The sequence below is a fragment of the Oncorhynchus kisutch genome, linkage group LG27 (genome assembly GCF_002021735.2).
Source record: "Oncorhynchus kisutch isolate 150728-3 linkage group LG27, Okis_V2, whole genome shotgun sequence".
In the NCBI taxonomy this organism is placed as follows: Eukaryota; Metazoa; Chordata; class Actinopteri; order Salmoniformes; family Salmonidae; genus Oncorhynchus; species Oncorhynchus kisutch.
This window is the reverse complement of record NC_034200.2, coordinates 41,010,788-41,026,698: the sequence shown is the minus strand read 5'-3', so window position 1 is coordinate 41,026,698 and position 15,911 is coordinate 41,010,788. Positions and strand designations below refer to the sequence as shown.

Sequence of the window (15,911 nt, the reverse complement as noted above, 5' to 3'; positions counted from 1 at the left end):
GGGTGTTTTGACTGTACTATGTGGGAGGTATATGGTCACCAGGGTGTTTTGACTACTATGTGGGAGGTATCTGGTCTCCAGGGGTGTTTTGACTGTACTATGTGGGAGGTATTTGGTCTCCAGGGGTGTTTTGACTACTATGTGGGAGGTATTTGGTCTCCAGGGTGTTTTGACTGTACTATGTGGGAGGTATTTGGTCTCCAGGGTGTTTTGACTGTACTATGTGGGAGGTATTTGGTCTCCAGGGGTGTTTTGACTGTACTATGTGGGAGGTATTTGAGGACAGCAGCTCTGATCTTGATGAACTCACAGATGTTGTTTCAGACTGTTAACTTCTGTGCTGAGTCAGTTGTTCCTACTAAAACCTATAAAATCTTCCTTAACAATAAGCCTTGGGTATCAAAACATCTAAAATCACTACTTGATAGGAAGAAGGCAGTTTATGCTGAGGGTGATAAACAGGCTTTAAGAGATGTACAACGTGAGATCAGTTTATGCTGAGGGTGATAGACAGGCTTTAAGAGATGTACAACGTGAGATCAGTTTATGCTGAGGGTGATAGACAGGCTTTAAGAGATGTACAACGTGAGATCAGTTTATGCTGAGGGTGATAGACAGGCTTTAAGAGATGTACAACGTGAGATCAGTTTATGCTGAGGGTGATAGACAGGCTTTAAGAGATGTACAACGTGAGATCAGTTTATGCTGAGGGTGATAGACAGGCTTTAAGAGACGTACAACGTGAGATCAAAAGACATACTGGTGGACAAGGAGGTATACAAGGGTGGAGAGGAGCCTCTCATGAAACACAAGGGTGGAGAGGAGCCTCTCAGGAAACACAAGGGTGGAGAGGAGCCTCTCCTCAGGAAACACAAGGGTGACCTGGCAAGGGATTAAATCCACGGCTAGTGCCCCCACAAGGCAGGGGAAAAACCAGTGCTGACCTTGGGGGACCTGAGGGCCAGAACATGGCTAATGAACTGAATGTTTTCTTCTCAAGATTTGAATCAGACAACTTCGTGTCGGAGGTGAAACAAATGGAAGCATCATTACAAATGTTTGAGAGAGATGTTGTTCAACAGTCTGACGTTTTAAAGTTGTGCAGCGGATGTAACACATACGAAAGCCCAGACACGTTAAGTGGACATGTGTTAAAGCTGTGCTGAACAACTTTTACAGACCTTTTCCAATCCTCACTCGACCAGAACATGTGCCAGCATTGTGGAAGAACTCAATAATTATACCAATTCCTAAAGCATCTAATCCCTCTGTGCTGAATGACTACCTTCCTGTTGCCTTGACATCCTTAGTAATGAAATGCCTTGAGAAACTTGTGAAAAGTCATATTCTCAGCGTCACCCGGAAGCTTCTCGACCCATTTCAGTTTGCCTATCAGCCTAGCAGAGGAGTTGATGATGCCATTCTTACCCTCCTTAACATGGTCTACAGACATCTAGAGGGGGTATTAACATGGTCTACAGACATCTAGAGGGGGTATTAACATGGTCTATAGTCATCTAGAGGAGTATTAACATGGTCTATAGACATCTAGAGGGGGTATTAACATGGTCTATAGACATCTAGAGGGGGTATTAACATGGTCTATAGTCACCTAGAGGGGGTATTAACATGGTCTACAGACATCTAGAGGAGGTATTAACATGGTCTATAGACATCTAGAGGGGGTATTAACATGGTCTATAGACATCTAGAGGGGGTATTAACATGGTCTATAGACATCTAGAGGGGGTATTAACATGGTCTATAGACATCTAGAGGGGGTATTAACATGGTCTATAGACATCTAGAGGGGGTATTATCATGGTCTATAGACATCTAGTGGGGGTATTAACATGGTCTACAGACATCTAGAGGGGGTATTAACATGGTCTATAGACATCTAGAGGGGGTATTAACATGGTCTACATGGTCTATAGACATCTAGAGGGGGTATTAACATGGTCTATAGACATCTAGAGGGGGTATTAACATGGTCTATTGACATCTAGAGGGGGTATTAACATGGTCTATAGACACCTAGAGGGGGTATTAACATGGTCTATAGACATCTAGAGGAGGTATTAACATGGTCTATAGACATCTAGAGGGGGTATTAACATGGTCGACGTGGTCTATAGACATCTAGAGGGGGTATTATCATGGTCTATAGTCATCTAGAGGGGGTATTAACATGGTCTATAGACATCTAGAAGGGGTATTAACATGGTCTACAGACATCTAGAGGGGATATTAACATGGTCTATAGACATCTAGAGGGGGTATTAACATGGTCTATAGACATCTAGAGGGGGTATTAAGATGGTCTATAGACATCTAGAGGGGGTATTGTCATGGTCTATAGACATCTAGAGGGGGTATTAACATGGTCGACGTGGTCTATAGACATCTAGAGGGGGTATTATCATGGTCTATAGTCATCTAGAGGGGGTATTAACATGGTCTATAGACATCTAGAGGGGGTATTAACATGGTCTATAGACATCTAGAGGGGGTATTAACATGGTCTACAGACATCTAGAGCCAAATACCATGTCAGGGTTCTGTTTGTTGACTTTTCTTCTGCCTTCAACACAATCCAGCCCTACATTCTGGCACAGAGACTCATTCAGGACTTCCTGAGCCAACGCTCACAGTGAGTTAAAATAGGTCCCCACGTGTCGGACATACGCACCACCAACACAGTCTCTCCTCAGGGATGTGTTGTGTCCCCCACTCCACCACCAACACAGTCTCTCCTCAGGGATGTGTTGTGTCTCCACTCCACCACCAACACAGTCTCTCCTCAGGGATGTGTTTTGTCTCCACTCCACCACCAACACAGTCTCTCCTCAGGGATGTGTTATGTCTCCACTCCACCACAGTCTCTCCTCAGGGATGTGTTTAGTCTCCACTCCACCACCAACACAGGCTCTCCTCAGGGATGTGTTTTGCCTCCACTCCACCACCAACACAGGCTCTCCTCAGGGATGTGTTGTGTCTCCACTCCACCACCAACACAGGGATGTGTTTTGTCTCCACTCCACCACCAACACAGTCTCTCCTCAGGGATGTGTTTAGTCTCCACTCCACCACCAACACAGGCTCTCCTCAGGGATGTGTTTTGCCTCCACTCCACCACCAACACAGTCTCTCCTCAGGGATGTGTTTTGTCCCCACTCCACCACCAACACAGGGATGTGTTTTGTCCCCACTCCACCACCAACACAGTCTCTCCTCAGGGATGTGTTTAGTCTCCACTCCACCACCAACACAGGCTCTCCTCAGGGATGTGTTTTGCCTCCACTCCACCACCAACACAGGCTCTCCTCAGGGATGTGTTGTGTCTCCACTCCACCACCACCACAGTCTCTCCTCAGGGATGTGTTTTGTCTCCACTCCACCACCACCACAGTCTCTCCTCAGAGGTGTGTTTTGTCCCCACTCCACCACCAACACAGGCTCTCCTCAGGGATGTGTTGTGTCTCCACTCCACCACCACCACAGTCTCTCCTCAGGGATGTGTTTTGTCTCCACTCCACCACCAACACAGGCTCTCCTCAGGGATGTGTTTTGCCTCCACTCCACCACCAACACAGGCTCTCCTCAGGGATGTGTTGTGTCTCCACTCCACCACCACCACAGTCTCTCCTCAGGGATGTGTTTTGTCTCCACTCCACCACCAACACAGGCTCTCCTCAGGGATGTGTTTTGCCTCCACTCCACCACCAACACAGGCTCTCCTCAGGGATGTGTTGTGTCTCCACTCCACCACCACCACAGTCTCTCCTCAGAGGTGTGTTTTGTCCCCACTCCACCACCAACACAGTCTCTCCTCAGGGATGTGTTGTGTCTCCACTACACCACCAACACAGTCTCTCCTCAGGGATGTGTTGTGTCTCCACTCCACCACCAACACAGGGATGTGTTTTGTCCCCCACTCCACCACCAACACAGTCTCTCCTCAGGGATGTGTTTTGCCTCCACTCCACCACCAACACAGTCTCTCCTCAGGGATGTGTTGTGTCTCCACTCCACCACCAACACAGGGATGTGTTGTGTCCCCCACTCCACCACCAACACAGTCTCTCCTCAGGAATGTGTAGTGTCCCCCACTCCACCACCAACACAGTCTCTCCTCAGGGATGTGTTGTGTCCCCCACTCCACCACCAACACAGGCTCTCCTCAGGGATGTGTTGTGTCTCCACTCCACCACCACCACAGTCTCTCCTCAGGGATGTGTTGTGTCTCCACTCCACCACCAACACAGGGATGTGTTTTGTCTCCACTCCACCACCAACACAGTCTCTCCTCAGGGATGTGTTGTGTCCCCCACTCCATCACCAACACAGGGATGTGTTGTGTCTCCACTCCACCACCAACACAGTCTCTCCTCACGGATGTGTTGTGTCTCCACTCCACCACCAACACAGTCTCTCCTCAGGGATGTGTTTTGTCTCCACTCCACCACCAACACAGTCTCTCCTCAGGGATGTGTTTTGTCTCCACTCCACCACCAACACAGTCTCTCCTCAGGGATGTGTTTTGTCTCCACTCCACCACCACAGTCTCTCCTCAGGGATGTGTTGTGTCTCCACTCCACCACCAACACAGTCTCTCCTCAGGGATGTGTTGTGTCCCCCACTCCACCACCAACACAGTCTCTCCTCAGGGATGTGTTGTGTCTCCACTCCACCACCAACACAGTCTCTCCTCAGGGATGTGTTTTGTCTCCACTCCACCACCAACACAGTCTCTCCTCAGGGATGTGTTTTGTCTCCACTCCACCACCAACACAGGCTCTCCTCAGGGATGTGTTTTGCCTCCACTCCACCACCAACACAGGCTCTCCTCAGGGATGTGTTGTGTCTCCACTCCACCACCACCACAGTCTCTCCTCAGAGGTGTGTTTTGTCCCCACTCCACCACCAACACAGTCTCTCCTCAGGGATGTGTTGTGTCTCCACTACACCACCAACACAGTCTCTCCTCAGGGATGTGTTGTGTCTCCACTCCACCACCAACACAGGGATGTGTTTTGTCCCCCACTCCACCACCAACACAGTCTCTCCTCAGGGATGTGTTTTGCCTCCACTCCACCACCAACACAGTCTCTCCTCAGGGATGTGTTGTGTCTCCACTCCACCACCAACACAGGGATGTGTTGTGTCCCCCACTCCACCACCAACACAGTCTCTCCTCAGGAATGTGTAGTGTCCCCCACTCCACCACCAACACAGTCTCTCCTCAGGGATGTGTTGTGTCCCCCACTCCACCACCAACACAGGCTCTCCTCAGGGATGTGTTGTGTCTCCACTCCACCACCACCACAGTCTCTCCTCAGGGATGTGTTGTGTCTCCACTCCACCACCAACACAGGGATGTGTTTTGTCTCCACTCCACCACCAACACAGTCTCTCCTCAGGGATGTGTTGTGTCCCCCACTCCATCACCAACACAGGGATGTGTTGTGTCTCCACTCCACCACCAACACAGTCTCTCCTCACGGATGTGTTGTGTCTCCACTCCACCACCAACACAGTCTCTCCTCAGGGATGTGTTTTGTCTCCACTCCACCACCAACACAGTCTCTCCTCAGGGATGTGTTTTGTCTCCACTCCACCACCAACACAGTCTCTCCTCAGGGATGTGTTTTGTCTCCACTCCACCACCACAGTCTCTCCTCAGGGATGTGTTGTGTCTCCACTCCACCACCAACACAGTCTCTCCTCAGGGATGTGTTGTGTCCCCCACTCCACCACCAACACAGTCTCTCCTCAGGGATGTGTTGTGTCTCCACTCCACCACCAACACAGTCTCTCCTCAGGGATGTGTTTTGTCTCCACTCCACCACCAACACAGTCTCTCCTCAGGGATGTGTTATGTCTCCACTCCACCACAGTCTCTCCTCAGGGATGTGTTTAGTCTCCACTCCACCACCAACACAGGCTCTCCTCAGGGATGTGTTTTGCCTCCACTCCACCACCAACACAGGCTCTCCTCAGGGATGTGTTGTGTCTCCACTCCACCACCAACACAGGGATGTGTTTTGTCTCCACTCCACCACCAACACAGTCTCTCCTCAGGGATGTGTTTAGTCTCCACTCCACCACCAACACAGGCTCTCCTCAGGGATGTGTTTTGCCTCCACTCCACCACCAACACAGTCTCTCCTCAGGGATGTGTTTTGTCCCCACTCCACCACCAACACAGGGATGTGTTTTGTCCCCACTCCACCACCAACACAGTCTCTCCTCAGGGATGTGTTTAGTCTCCACTCCACCACCAACACAGGCTCTCCTCAGGGATGTGTTTTGCCTCCACTCCACCACCAACACAGGCTCTCCTCAGGGATGTGTTGTGTCTCCACTCCACCACCACCACAGTCTCTCCTCAGGGATGTGTTTTGTCTCCACTCCACCACCACCACAGTCTCTCCTCAGAGGTGTGTTTTGTCCCCACTCCACCACCAACACAGGCTCTCCTCAGGGATGTGTTGTGTCTCCACTCCACCACCACCACAGTCTCTCCTCAGGGATGTGTTTTGTCTCCACTCCACCACCAACACAGGCTCTCCTCAGGGATGTGTTTTGCCTCCACTCCACCACCAACACAGGCTCTCCTCAGGGATGTGTTGTGTCTCCACTCCACCACCACCACAGTCTCTCCTCAGAGGTGTGTTTTGTCCCCACTCCACCACCAACACAGGCTCTCCTCAGGGATGTGTTGTGTCTCCACTCCACCACCACCACAGTCTCTCCTCAGAGGTGTGTTTTGTCTCCACTCCTGTACATCCTGTACACTAATAGTTGTACTAGTTCCCATCCTGACAGGTCACCTCGTTAAGTTTGCTGATGCCACTGCCTTGATCAGCCTGTTGCATGATGATGAGGAACATCATGGCCCGGTCCTAGATTACTTTGTAGAGTGGTGTTACGAATCACACTTGAATCAACCTCAGGAGGCTGAAGAAATTTGGCTTCTCTCCATAAGCACTCACAAACTTTTACAGATGCACATTCGAGAGCATCCTGTCGGGCTGTATCACCGCCTGGTACGGCAACTGCTCCGCCCACAACCGTAAGGCTCTCCAGAGGGTGCACAACGCATCACCGGGCAAACTACCTGCCCTCCAGGACACCTACACCACCCGATGTCACAGGAAGGCCAAAAAGATCATCAAGGACAACAACCACCCGAGCCACTGCCTGTTCACCCTGCTATCATCCAGAAGGTGAGGTCAGTACAGGTGCATCAAAGCAGGGACCGAGAGACTGAAAAACAGCTTCTATTACAAGGCCATCAGACTGTTAAACAGCCATCACTAACATTGAGTGGCTGCTGCCAACATACTGACTCAACTCTAGCCACTTTAATAATGGAAAAATGTACAGTATGTAAAAAATGTTTCACTCACCACTTTAAACAATGCCACTTTACATCATGTTTACATACCCTACATTACTCATCTCGTATGTATATACTGTACTCGATACCATCTACTGCATCTTGCCTATGCCGTTCTGTACCATCACTCATTCATATATCTTTATGTACATATTCTTCATCCCTTTACACTTGTGTGTATAAGGTAGTTGTTGTGGAATTGTTAGGTTAGATTACTCGTTGGTTATTACTGCATTTTCGGAACTAGAAGCACAAGCATTTCGCTACCCTCGCATTAACATCTGCTAACCATGTGTATGTGACAAATAACATTTGATTTGATTTGATAAGGGCCGTGACATTGTAAATATGACATTTGAGTAATTTAGCAGACGCTGTTATCGAGAGCGACTTACAGGAGCAATTAGGGTTAAGTGCCTTGCTCAAGAGCACATCGACAGATTGATCAAACAGTCGGGTCGGGAATTCAAACCAGCGACCTTTTCGGTTGTAGGCCCAACACTCTCAACCGCTAGGCTGCCTGCCACCCTGTAATAATGGACCAGGAACAAAGCCAACCAGGAACCAAAAGCTGTAACAGCCAATATTCAGAAAAAAGTAGCTGTGGGCTAGCAGAGATCAAACCCAGTTGGTAGCAGTTTATTCTACTCACCCCACCCTACCACGGTGTACCAGTAGAAGTACCGCCTCTCTGGGAAGAAGGTTTGGACCAGCAGGGTGAAGAGGTACAGGCCTTCGATGAACAGCCAGAAGTAGTTGGACATCACACAGTAGTGGAATAATACCATGACTGCTTTACACTCCACCTAGTGGACACATACAGGTTAACACCATGACTGCTTTACACTCCACCTAGTGGACACATACAGGTTAACACCATGACTGCTTTACACTCCACCTAGTGGACACATACAGTATAACAGCATGACTGCTTTACACTCCACATAGTGGACACATACAGTATAACACCATGACTGCTTTACACTCCACCTAGTGGACACATACAGTATAACACCATGACTGCTTTACACTCCACCTAGTGGACTCATACAGTATAACACCATGACTGCTTTACACTCCACCTAGTGGACTCATACAGTATAACACCATGACTGCTTTACACTCCACCTAGTGGACACATACAGTATAACACCATGACTGCTTTACACTCCACCTAGTACAGAGTGTGTGTGTGTGTGTGTGTGTGTGTGTGTGTGTGTGTGTGTGTGTGTGTGTGTGTGTGTGTGTGTGTGTGTGTGTGTAACTCACAGTGTGTGTGTGTGTGTGTGTGTGTGTGTGTGTAACTCACAGTGTGTGTGTGTGTGTGTGTGTGTAACTCACGGGGTGTGTGTGTGCGTGTGTGTGTGTGTGTGTAACTCACGGTGTGTGTGTGTGTGTGTGTAACTCACAGTGTGTGTGTGTGTGTGTGTGTAACTCACGGGGTGTGTGTGTGTGTGTGTGTGTGTGTGTGTGTGTGTGTGTGTGTGTGTGTGTGTGTGTAACTCACGGTGTGTGTGTGTGTGTGTGTAACTCACAGTGTGTGTGTGTGTGTGTGTGTAACTCACGGTGTGTGTGTGTGTGTAACTCACGGTGTGTGTGTGTAACTCACGGTGTGTGTGTGTGTGTGTAACTCACGGTGTGTGTGTGTGTGTGTGTAACTCACGTTGTGTGTGTGTAACTCACGGTGTGTGTGTGTGTAACTCACGGTGTGTGTGTGTGTGTGTGTAACTCACGGTGTGTGTGTGTGTGTGTAACTCACGGTGTGTCTGAAGCAGTGGTTTTCTTCCTCCTGGGTGTACAGAACCCCATCCTTGATGAACACAGAGATAGCTCTCAGCATGAAGGAGACGAACAGGTTCATATGGATATAGTTCCTGGTACAGTGGAGCTTCCTGAGGGAGAGGAGGGAGGAGAGAGATGGAAGAGGTGTTTAAAAACCCAGCACCTATGATTCAAATGAGAGCCAGGCTGAGCTGAGATCCAGTACCTTTTCATACTTGAATTATCTAATAAAAAATGGTTGTCCACATCTCATTTTCCACAGCAAGCAACAGCAAAATCAGACAACGCCATAATAGAACATTTCACCTATTCAATTGTTCAGCTGTTACAATCAAATTGCTAGAGGCACACAGGGAGAGATATATGCAGATATATCCTGTCATGTGGACTATTCCTACAATCATATGTCATTACATACAGAACCAGTTGGGTCCATACTAACATTACATACAGAACCAGTTGGGTCCATACTAACATTACATACAGAACCAGTTGGGTCCATACTAACATTACATACAGAACCAGTTGGGTCCAAACTAACATTACATACAGAACCAGTTGGGTCCATACTAACATTACATACAGAACCAGTTGGGTCCATACTAACATTACATACAGAACCAGTTGGGTCCAAACTAACATTACATACAGAACCAGTTGGGTCCATACTAACATTACATACAGAACCAGTTGGGTCCAAACTAACATTACATACAGAACCAGTTGGGTCCAAACTAACATTACATACAGAACAAGTTGGGTCCATACTAACATTACATGCAGAACCAGTTGGGTCCATACAGAGCCAGTTGGGTCCAAACTAACATTACATACAGAACCAGTTGGGTCCATACAGAACCAGTTGGGTCCATACTAACATTACATACAGAACCAGTTGGGTCCAAACTAACATTACATACAGAACCAGTTGGGTCCAAACTAACATTTCCTACAGAACCAGTTGGGTCCATACTAACATTACATACAGAACCAGTTGGGTCCAAACTAACATTACATACAGAACCAGTTGGGTCCAAACTAACATTACATACAGAACCAGTTGGGTCCAAACTAACATTTCCTACAGAACCAGTTGGGTCCATACTAACATTACATACAGAACCAGTTGGGTCCATACAGAACCAGTTGGGTCCAAACTAACATTACATACAGAACCAGTTGGGTCCATACTAACATTACATACAGAACCAGTTGGGTCCAAACTAACATTACATGCAGAACCAGTTGGGTCCAAATTAACATTACATGCAGAACCAGTTGGGTCCAAATTAACATTACATGCAGAACCAGTTGGGTCCATACAGAACCAGTTGGGTCCAAACTAACATTACATACAGAACCAGTTCGGTCCATACTAACATTACATACAGAACCAGTTGGGTCCATACTAACATTACATACAGAACCAGTTGGGTCCATACTAACATTACATACAGAACCAGTTGGGTCCAAACTAACATTTCCTACAGAACCAGTTGGGTCCATACTAACATTACATACAGAACCAGTTGGGACCAAACAGAACCAGTTGGGTCCAAACTAACATTACATACAGAACCAGTTGGGTCCATACTAACATTACATACAGAACCAGTTGGGACCAAACTAACATTACATACAGAACCAGTTGGGTCCATACAGAACCAGTTGGGTCCAAACTAACATTACATACAGAACCAGTTGGGTCCATACAGAACCAGTTGGGTCCAAACTAACATTACATACAGAACCAGTTGGGACCAAACTAACATTACATACAGAACCAGTTGGGACCAAACTAACATTACATACAGAACCAGTTGGGACCAAACTAACATTACATACAGAACCAGTTGGGACCAAACTAACATTACATACAGAACCAGTTGGGTCCATACAGAACCAGTTTGGTCCATACTAACATTACATACAGAACCAGTTGGGACCAAACTAACATTACATACAGAACCAGTTGGGTCCAAACTAACATTACATACAGAACCGGTTGGGTCCAAACTAACATTACATACAGAACCAGTTGGGTCCATACTAACATTACATACAGAACCAGTTGGGTCCAAACTAACATTACATACAGAACCAGTTGGGTCCAAACTAACATTACATACAGAACCAGTTGGGTCCAAACTAACATTACATACAGAACCAGTTGGGTCCAAACTAACATTACATACAGAACCAGTTGGTGGGTCCAAACTAACATTACATACAGAACCAGTTGGGACCAAACTAACATTACATACAGAACCAGTTGGGACCAAACTAACATTAGACATAGTTCCCGGTTCAGCCTAAGTATGAAATGTAGAGTGGTAATATTGGTCTGAAATGTAGAGTGGTAATATTGGTCTGAAATGTAGAGTGGTAATATTGGTCTGAAATGTAGAGTGGTAATATTGGTCTGTTTGATAGGAGAATATTCTATAAACGTCCCACCAAACATACACAGAACATGGTTTTCATGTTCTCAGAACGTGGTTTTCATGTTCACAGAACGTGGTTTTCATGTTCTCAGAACATGGTTTTCATGTTCACAGAACGTGGTTTTCATGTTCTCAGAACATGGTTTTCATGTTCACAGAACGTGGTTTTCATGTTCTCAGAAAATAAGATATTAATGTTTTAGAGACGTTTCATGGGAATGTGACAACAACATGAATGTGTCTAGTTTTCTGTGGGTTAGGAGAATATTCTATCAACGTCCCACCAAACATACCCAGAATGTGGTTTTCATGTTTTCAGAATGTGGTTTTTATGCTTTCAGAATGTGGTTTTTATGTTTTCATGTTCTCAGAACGTGGTTTTTATGCTTTCAGAATGTGGTTTTTATGTTTTCATGTTCTCAGAACGTGGTTTTCATGTTCTTAGAATGTGGTTTTCATGTTCTCAGAATGTGATTTTCATGTTCTCAGAACGTGGTTTTCATGTTCTCAGAATGTGGTTTTCATGTTCTCAGAATGTGGTTTTCATGTTCTCAGAATGTGGTTTTCATGTTCCCAGAATGTGGTTTTCATGTTCTCAAATGTGGTTTTCATGGTCCCAGAATGTGGTTTTCATGTTCTCAGAATGTGGTTTTCATGTTCTCAGAATGTGGTTTTCATGTTCTCAGAACGTGGTTTTTATGTTTTCATGTTCTCAGAACGTGGTTTTCATGTTCTCAGAACGTGGTTTTTATGTTCACAGAACATGGTTTTTATGTTCTTAGAATGTGGTTTTCATGTTCTCAGAATGTGATTTTCATGTTCTCAGAACGTGGTTTTCATGTTCTCAGAATGTGGTTTTCATGTTCTCAGAATGTGGTTTTCATGTTCTCCGAATGTGGTTTTCATGTTCTCAGAATGTGGTTTTCATGTTCTCAGAACGTGGTTTTCATGTTCTCAGAATGTGGTTTTCATGTTCTCAGAATGTGGTTTTCGTGTTTTCAGAACGTGGTTTTCATGTTCTCAGAATGTGGTTTTCATGTTCTCAGAATGTGGTTTTCATGTTCTCAGAATGTGGTTTTTATGTTTTCATGTTCTCAGAACGTGGTTTTCATGTTCTCAGAACGTGGTTTTTATGTTTTCAGAACGTGGTTTTTATGTTTTCATGTTCTCAGAACGTGGTTTTTATGTTCTCAGAACGTGGTTTTTATGTTCTCAGAATGTGGTTTTCATGTTCTCAGAATGTGGTTTTCATGTTCCCAGAATGTGGTTTTCATGTTCTCAGAATGTGGTTTTTTTCATGTTCTCAGAATGTGTTTTTTATGTTTTCATGTTTTCAGAACGTGGATTTTTTCATGTTCTCAGAATGTGGTTTTTATGTTCTCAGAATGTGGTTTTTATGCTTTCATGTTCTCAGAACGTGGTTTTCATGTTCTCAGAACGTGGTTTTTATGTTCACAGAACGTGGTTTTTATGTTCTTAGAATGTGATTTTCATGTTCTCAGAATGTGGTTTTCATGTTCCCAGAATGTGGTTTTCATGTTTTGAGAACGTGGTTTTCATGTTTTCAGAACGTGGTTTTCATGTTCTCAGAATGTGGTTTTCATGTTCTCAGAATGTGGTTTTCATGTTCTCAGAACGTGGTTTTCATGTTTTCAGAACGTGGTTTTTATGTTTTCATGTTCTCAGAACGTGGTTTCATGTTTTCAGAACGTGGTTTTTATGTTTTCATGTTCTCAGAACGTGGTTTTCATGTTCTCAGAACGTGGTTTTTATGTTTTCATGTTCTCAGAACGTGGTTTTCATGTTCTCAGAACGTGGTTTTTATGTTCTCAGAACGTGGTTTTTATGTTTTCATGTTCTCAGAACGTGGTTTCATGTTTTCAGAACGTGGTTTTTATGTTTTCATGTTCTCAGAACGTGGTTTTCATGTTCTCAGAACGTGGTTTTTATGTTCTCAGAACGTGGTTTTTATGTTCTTAGAATATGGTTTTCATGTTCTCAGAACGTGGTTTTCATGTTTTCAGAACGTGGTTTTCATATTTTCAGAACGTGGTTTTCATGTTCTCAGAATGTGGTTTTCATGTTTTCAGAACGTGGTTTTCATGTTCTCAGAACGTGGTTTTCATGTTCTCAGAATGTGTTTTTATGTTCTCAGAATGTGGTTTTTATGTTTTCAGAACGTGGTTTTTATGTTTTCATGTTTTCAGAATGTGGTTTTTATGTTTTCATGTTTTCAGAACGTGGTTTTTTTCATGTTCTCAGAACGTGGTTTTTATGTTTTCAGAATGTGGTTTTTATGTTTTCATGTTCTCAGAACGTGGTTTTTATGTTCACAGAACGTGATTTTTATGTTCACAGAACGTGGTTTTTATGTTCTTAGAATGTGGTTTTCATGTTCTCAGAATGTGATTTTCATGTTCTCAGAACGTGGTTTTCATGTTTTCAGAACGTGGTTTTCATGTTTTCAGAATGTGGTTTTCATGTTCCCAGAATGTGGTTTTCATGTTCTCAGAATGTGGTTTTCATGTTCCCAGAATGTGGTTTTCATGTTCTCAGAATGTGGTTTTCATGTTCTCAGAATGTGGTTTTCATGTTCTCAGAATGTGGTTTTCATGTTCCCAGAATGTGGTTTTCATGTTCCCAGAATGTGGTTTTCATGTTCTCAGAATGTGGTTTTCATGTTCTCAGAATGTGGTTTTCATGTTCCCAGAATGTGGTTTTCATGTTCCCAGAATGTGGTTTTCATGTTCTCAGAATGTGGTTTTCATGTTCTCAGAATGTGGTTTTCATGTTCTCAGAATGTGGTTTTCATGTTCCCAGAATGTGGTTTTCATGTTCCCAGAATGTGGTTTTCATGTTCTCAGAATGTGGTTTTCATGTTCTCAGAATGTGGTTTTCATGTTCTCAGAACATGAGATATTCATGAAAAATTCATTACACATCACTTTATTATTCCTCAGCCAATCAAGGCCCTGATTGGTGAACTACTGCTCCGGTCATAGCTCTTTGTCAAGGATACTCACACACACAGTGCATTTAACATAGTGTTTTCAACTTACATATTTGACATACATTGTGCATGTTCATTTATACAGTCATTATTATACAACATGTCCTCTCCTGGGATTTGAACTCACAACCTCTTGGTTCATGGCATTCACATCTTCCTGCTACGCCACCATGTTTGCCAGGTATCAATTCATCTGACTATTCTCTCATCATTGATTTTATTAAGTCATTTCAGCAATTTAAGGGTTTTCTGTATAGTTGTCTAATGTTGGTGTGGCATATTAACCTGTTTTAATGACACTCCTGAATCACTATGATCAATAAAAGTTGCAATGAGCTGATGTGCCAAGAGTGTGCAGAGCTGTCATCAAGACAAAGGGTGGCTACTTTGAAGAATCTCAAATATAAAATATATTTTGATTTGTTTAACACTTTTCTTTGGTTACTACATGATTCCACATGTGTTATTTCATAGTGTTGATGTCTTCACTATTATTCTACAATGTAGAAAATAGTAAAAATAAAGAAAAACTTTTGACTAGTACTGTAGAGAGAGATATACACTGCTCAAAAAAATAAAGGGAACACTTAAACAACACAATGTAACTCCAAGTCAATCACACTTCTGTGAAATCAAACTGTCCACGTAGGAAGCAACACTGATTGACAATAAATTTCACATGATGTTGTGCAAATGGAATAGGCAACAGGTGGAAATTATAGGCAATTAGCAAGACACCCCCAATAAAGGAGTGGTTCTGCAGGTGGTGACCAGAGACCACTTCTCAGTTCCTATGCTTCCTGGCTGATGTTTTGGTCACTTTTGAATGCTGGCGGTGCTTTCACTCTAGTGGTAGCATGAGACAGAGTCTACAACCTGCACAAGTGGCTCAGGTAGTGCAGCTCATCCAGGATGGCACATCAATGCGAGCTGTGGCAAGAAGGTTTGCTGTGTCTGTCAGCGTAGTGTCCTGAGCATGGAGGCGCTACCAGGAGACAGGCCAGTACATCAGGAGACGTGGAGGAGGCCGTAGGAGGGCAACAACCCAGCAGCAGGACCGCTACCTCCGCCTTTGTGCAAGGAGGAGCAGGAGGAGCACTGCCAGAGCCCTGCAAAATGACCTCCAGCAGGCCACAAATGTTCATGTGTCTGTTCAAACGGTCAGAAACAGACTCCATGAGGGTGGTATGAGGGCCCGACGTCCACAGGTGGGGGTTGTGCTTACAGCCCAACACCATGCAGGACGTTTGGCATTTGCCAGAGAACACCA

The 15,911-nt window shown here is 44.9% G+C and overlaps 1 protein-coding gene across 2 annotated transcripts in view; it reads right to left on the bottom strand.

Moving 5' to 3' along the window:
- Window positions 1–15,911, bottom strand: part of LOC116357834 (pituitary adenylate cyclase-activating polypeptide type I receptor) — a 99,905-nt gene that overhangs the window by 47,151 nt on the left and 36,843 nt on the right. For both annotated transcript variants that reach the window (XM_031807290.1, XM_031807291.1), the window contains exons 7-8: window positions 9,165–9,297; window positions 8,058–8,211 (exon numbers count right to left, since the gene is read on the bottom strand). In XM_031807290.1, the coding sequence (XP_031663150.1) occupies window positions 8,058–8,211; window positions 9,165–9,297 (287 nt within the window). The remainder of the gene's footprint in view (window positions 1–8,057; window positions 8,212–9,164; window positions 9,298–15,911) is intronic.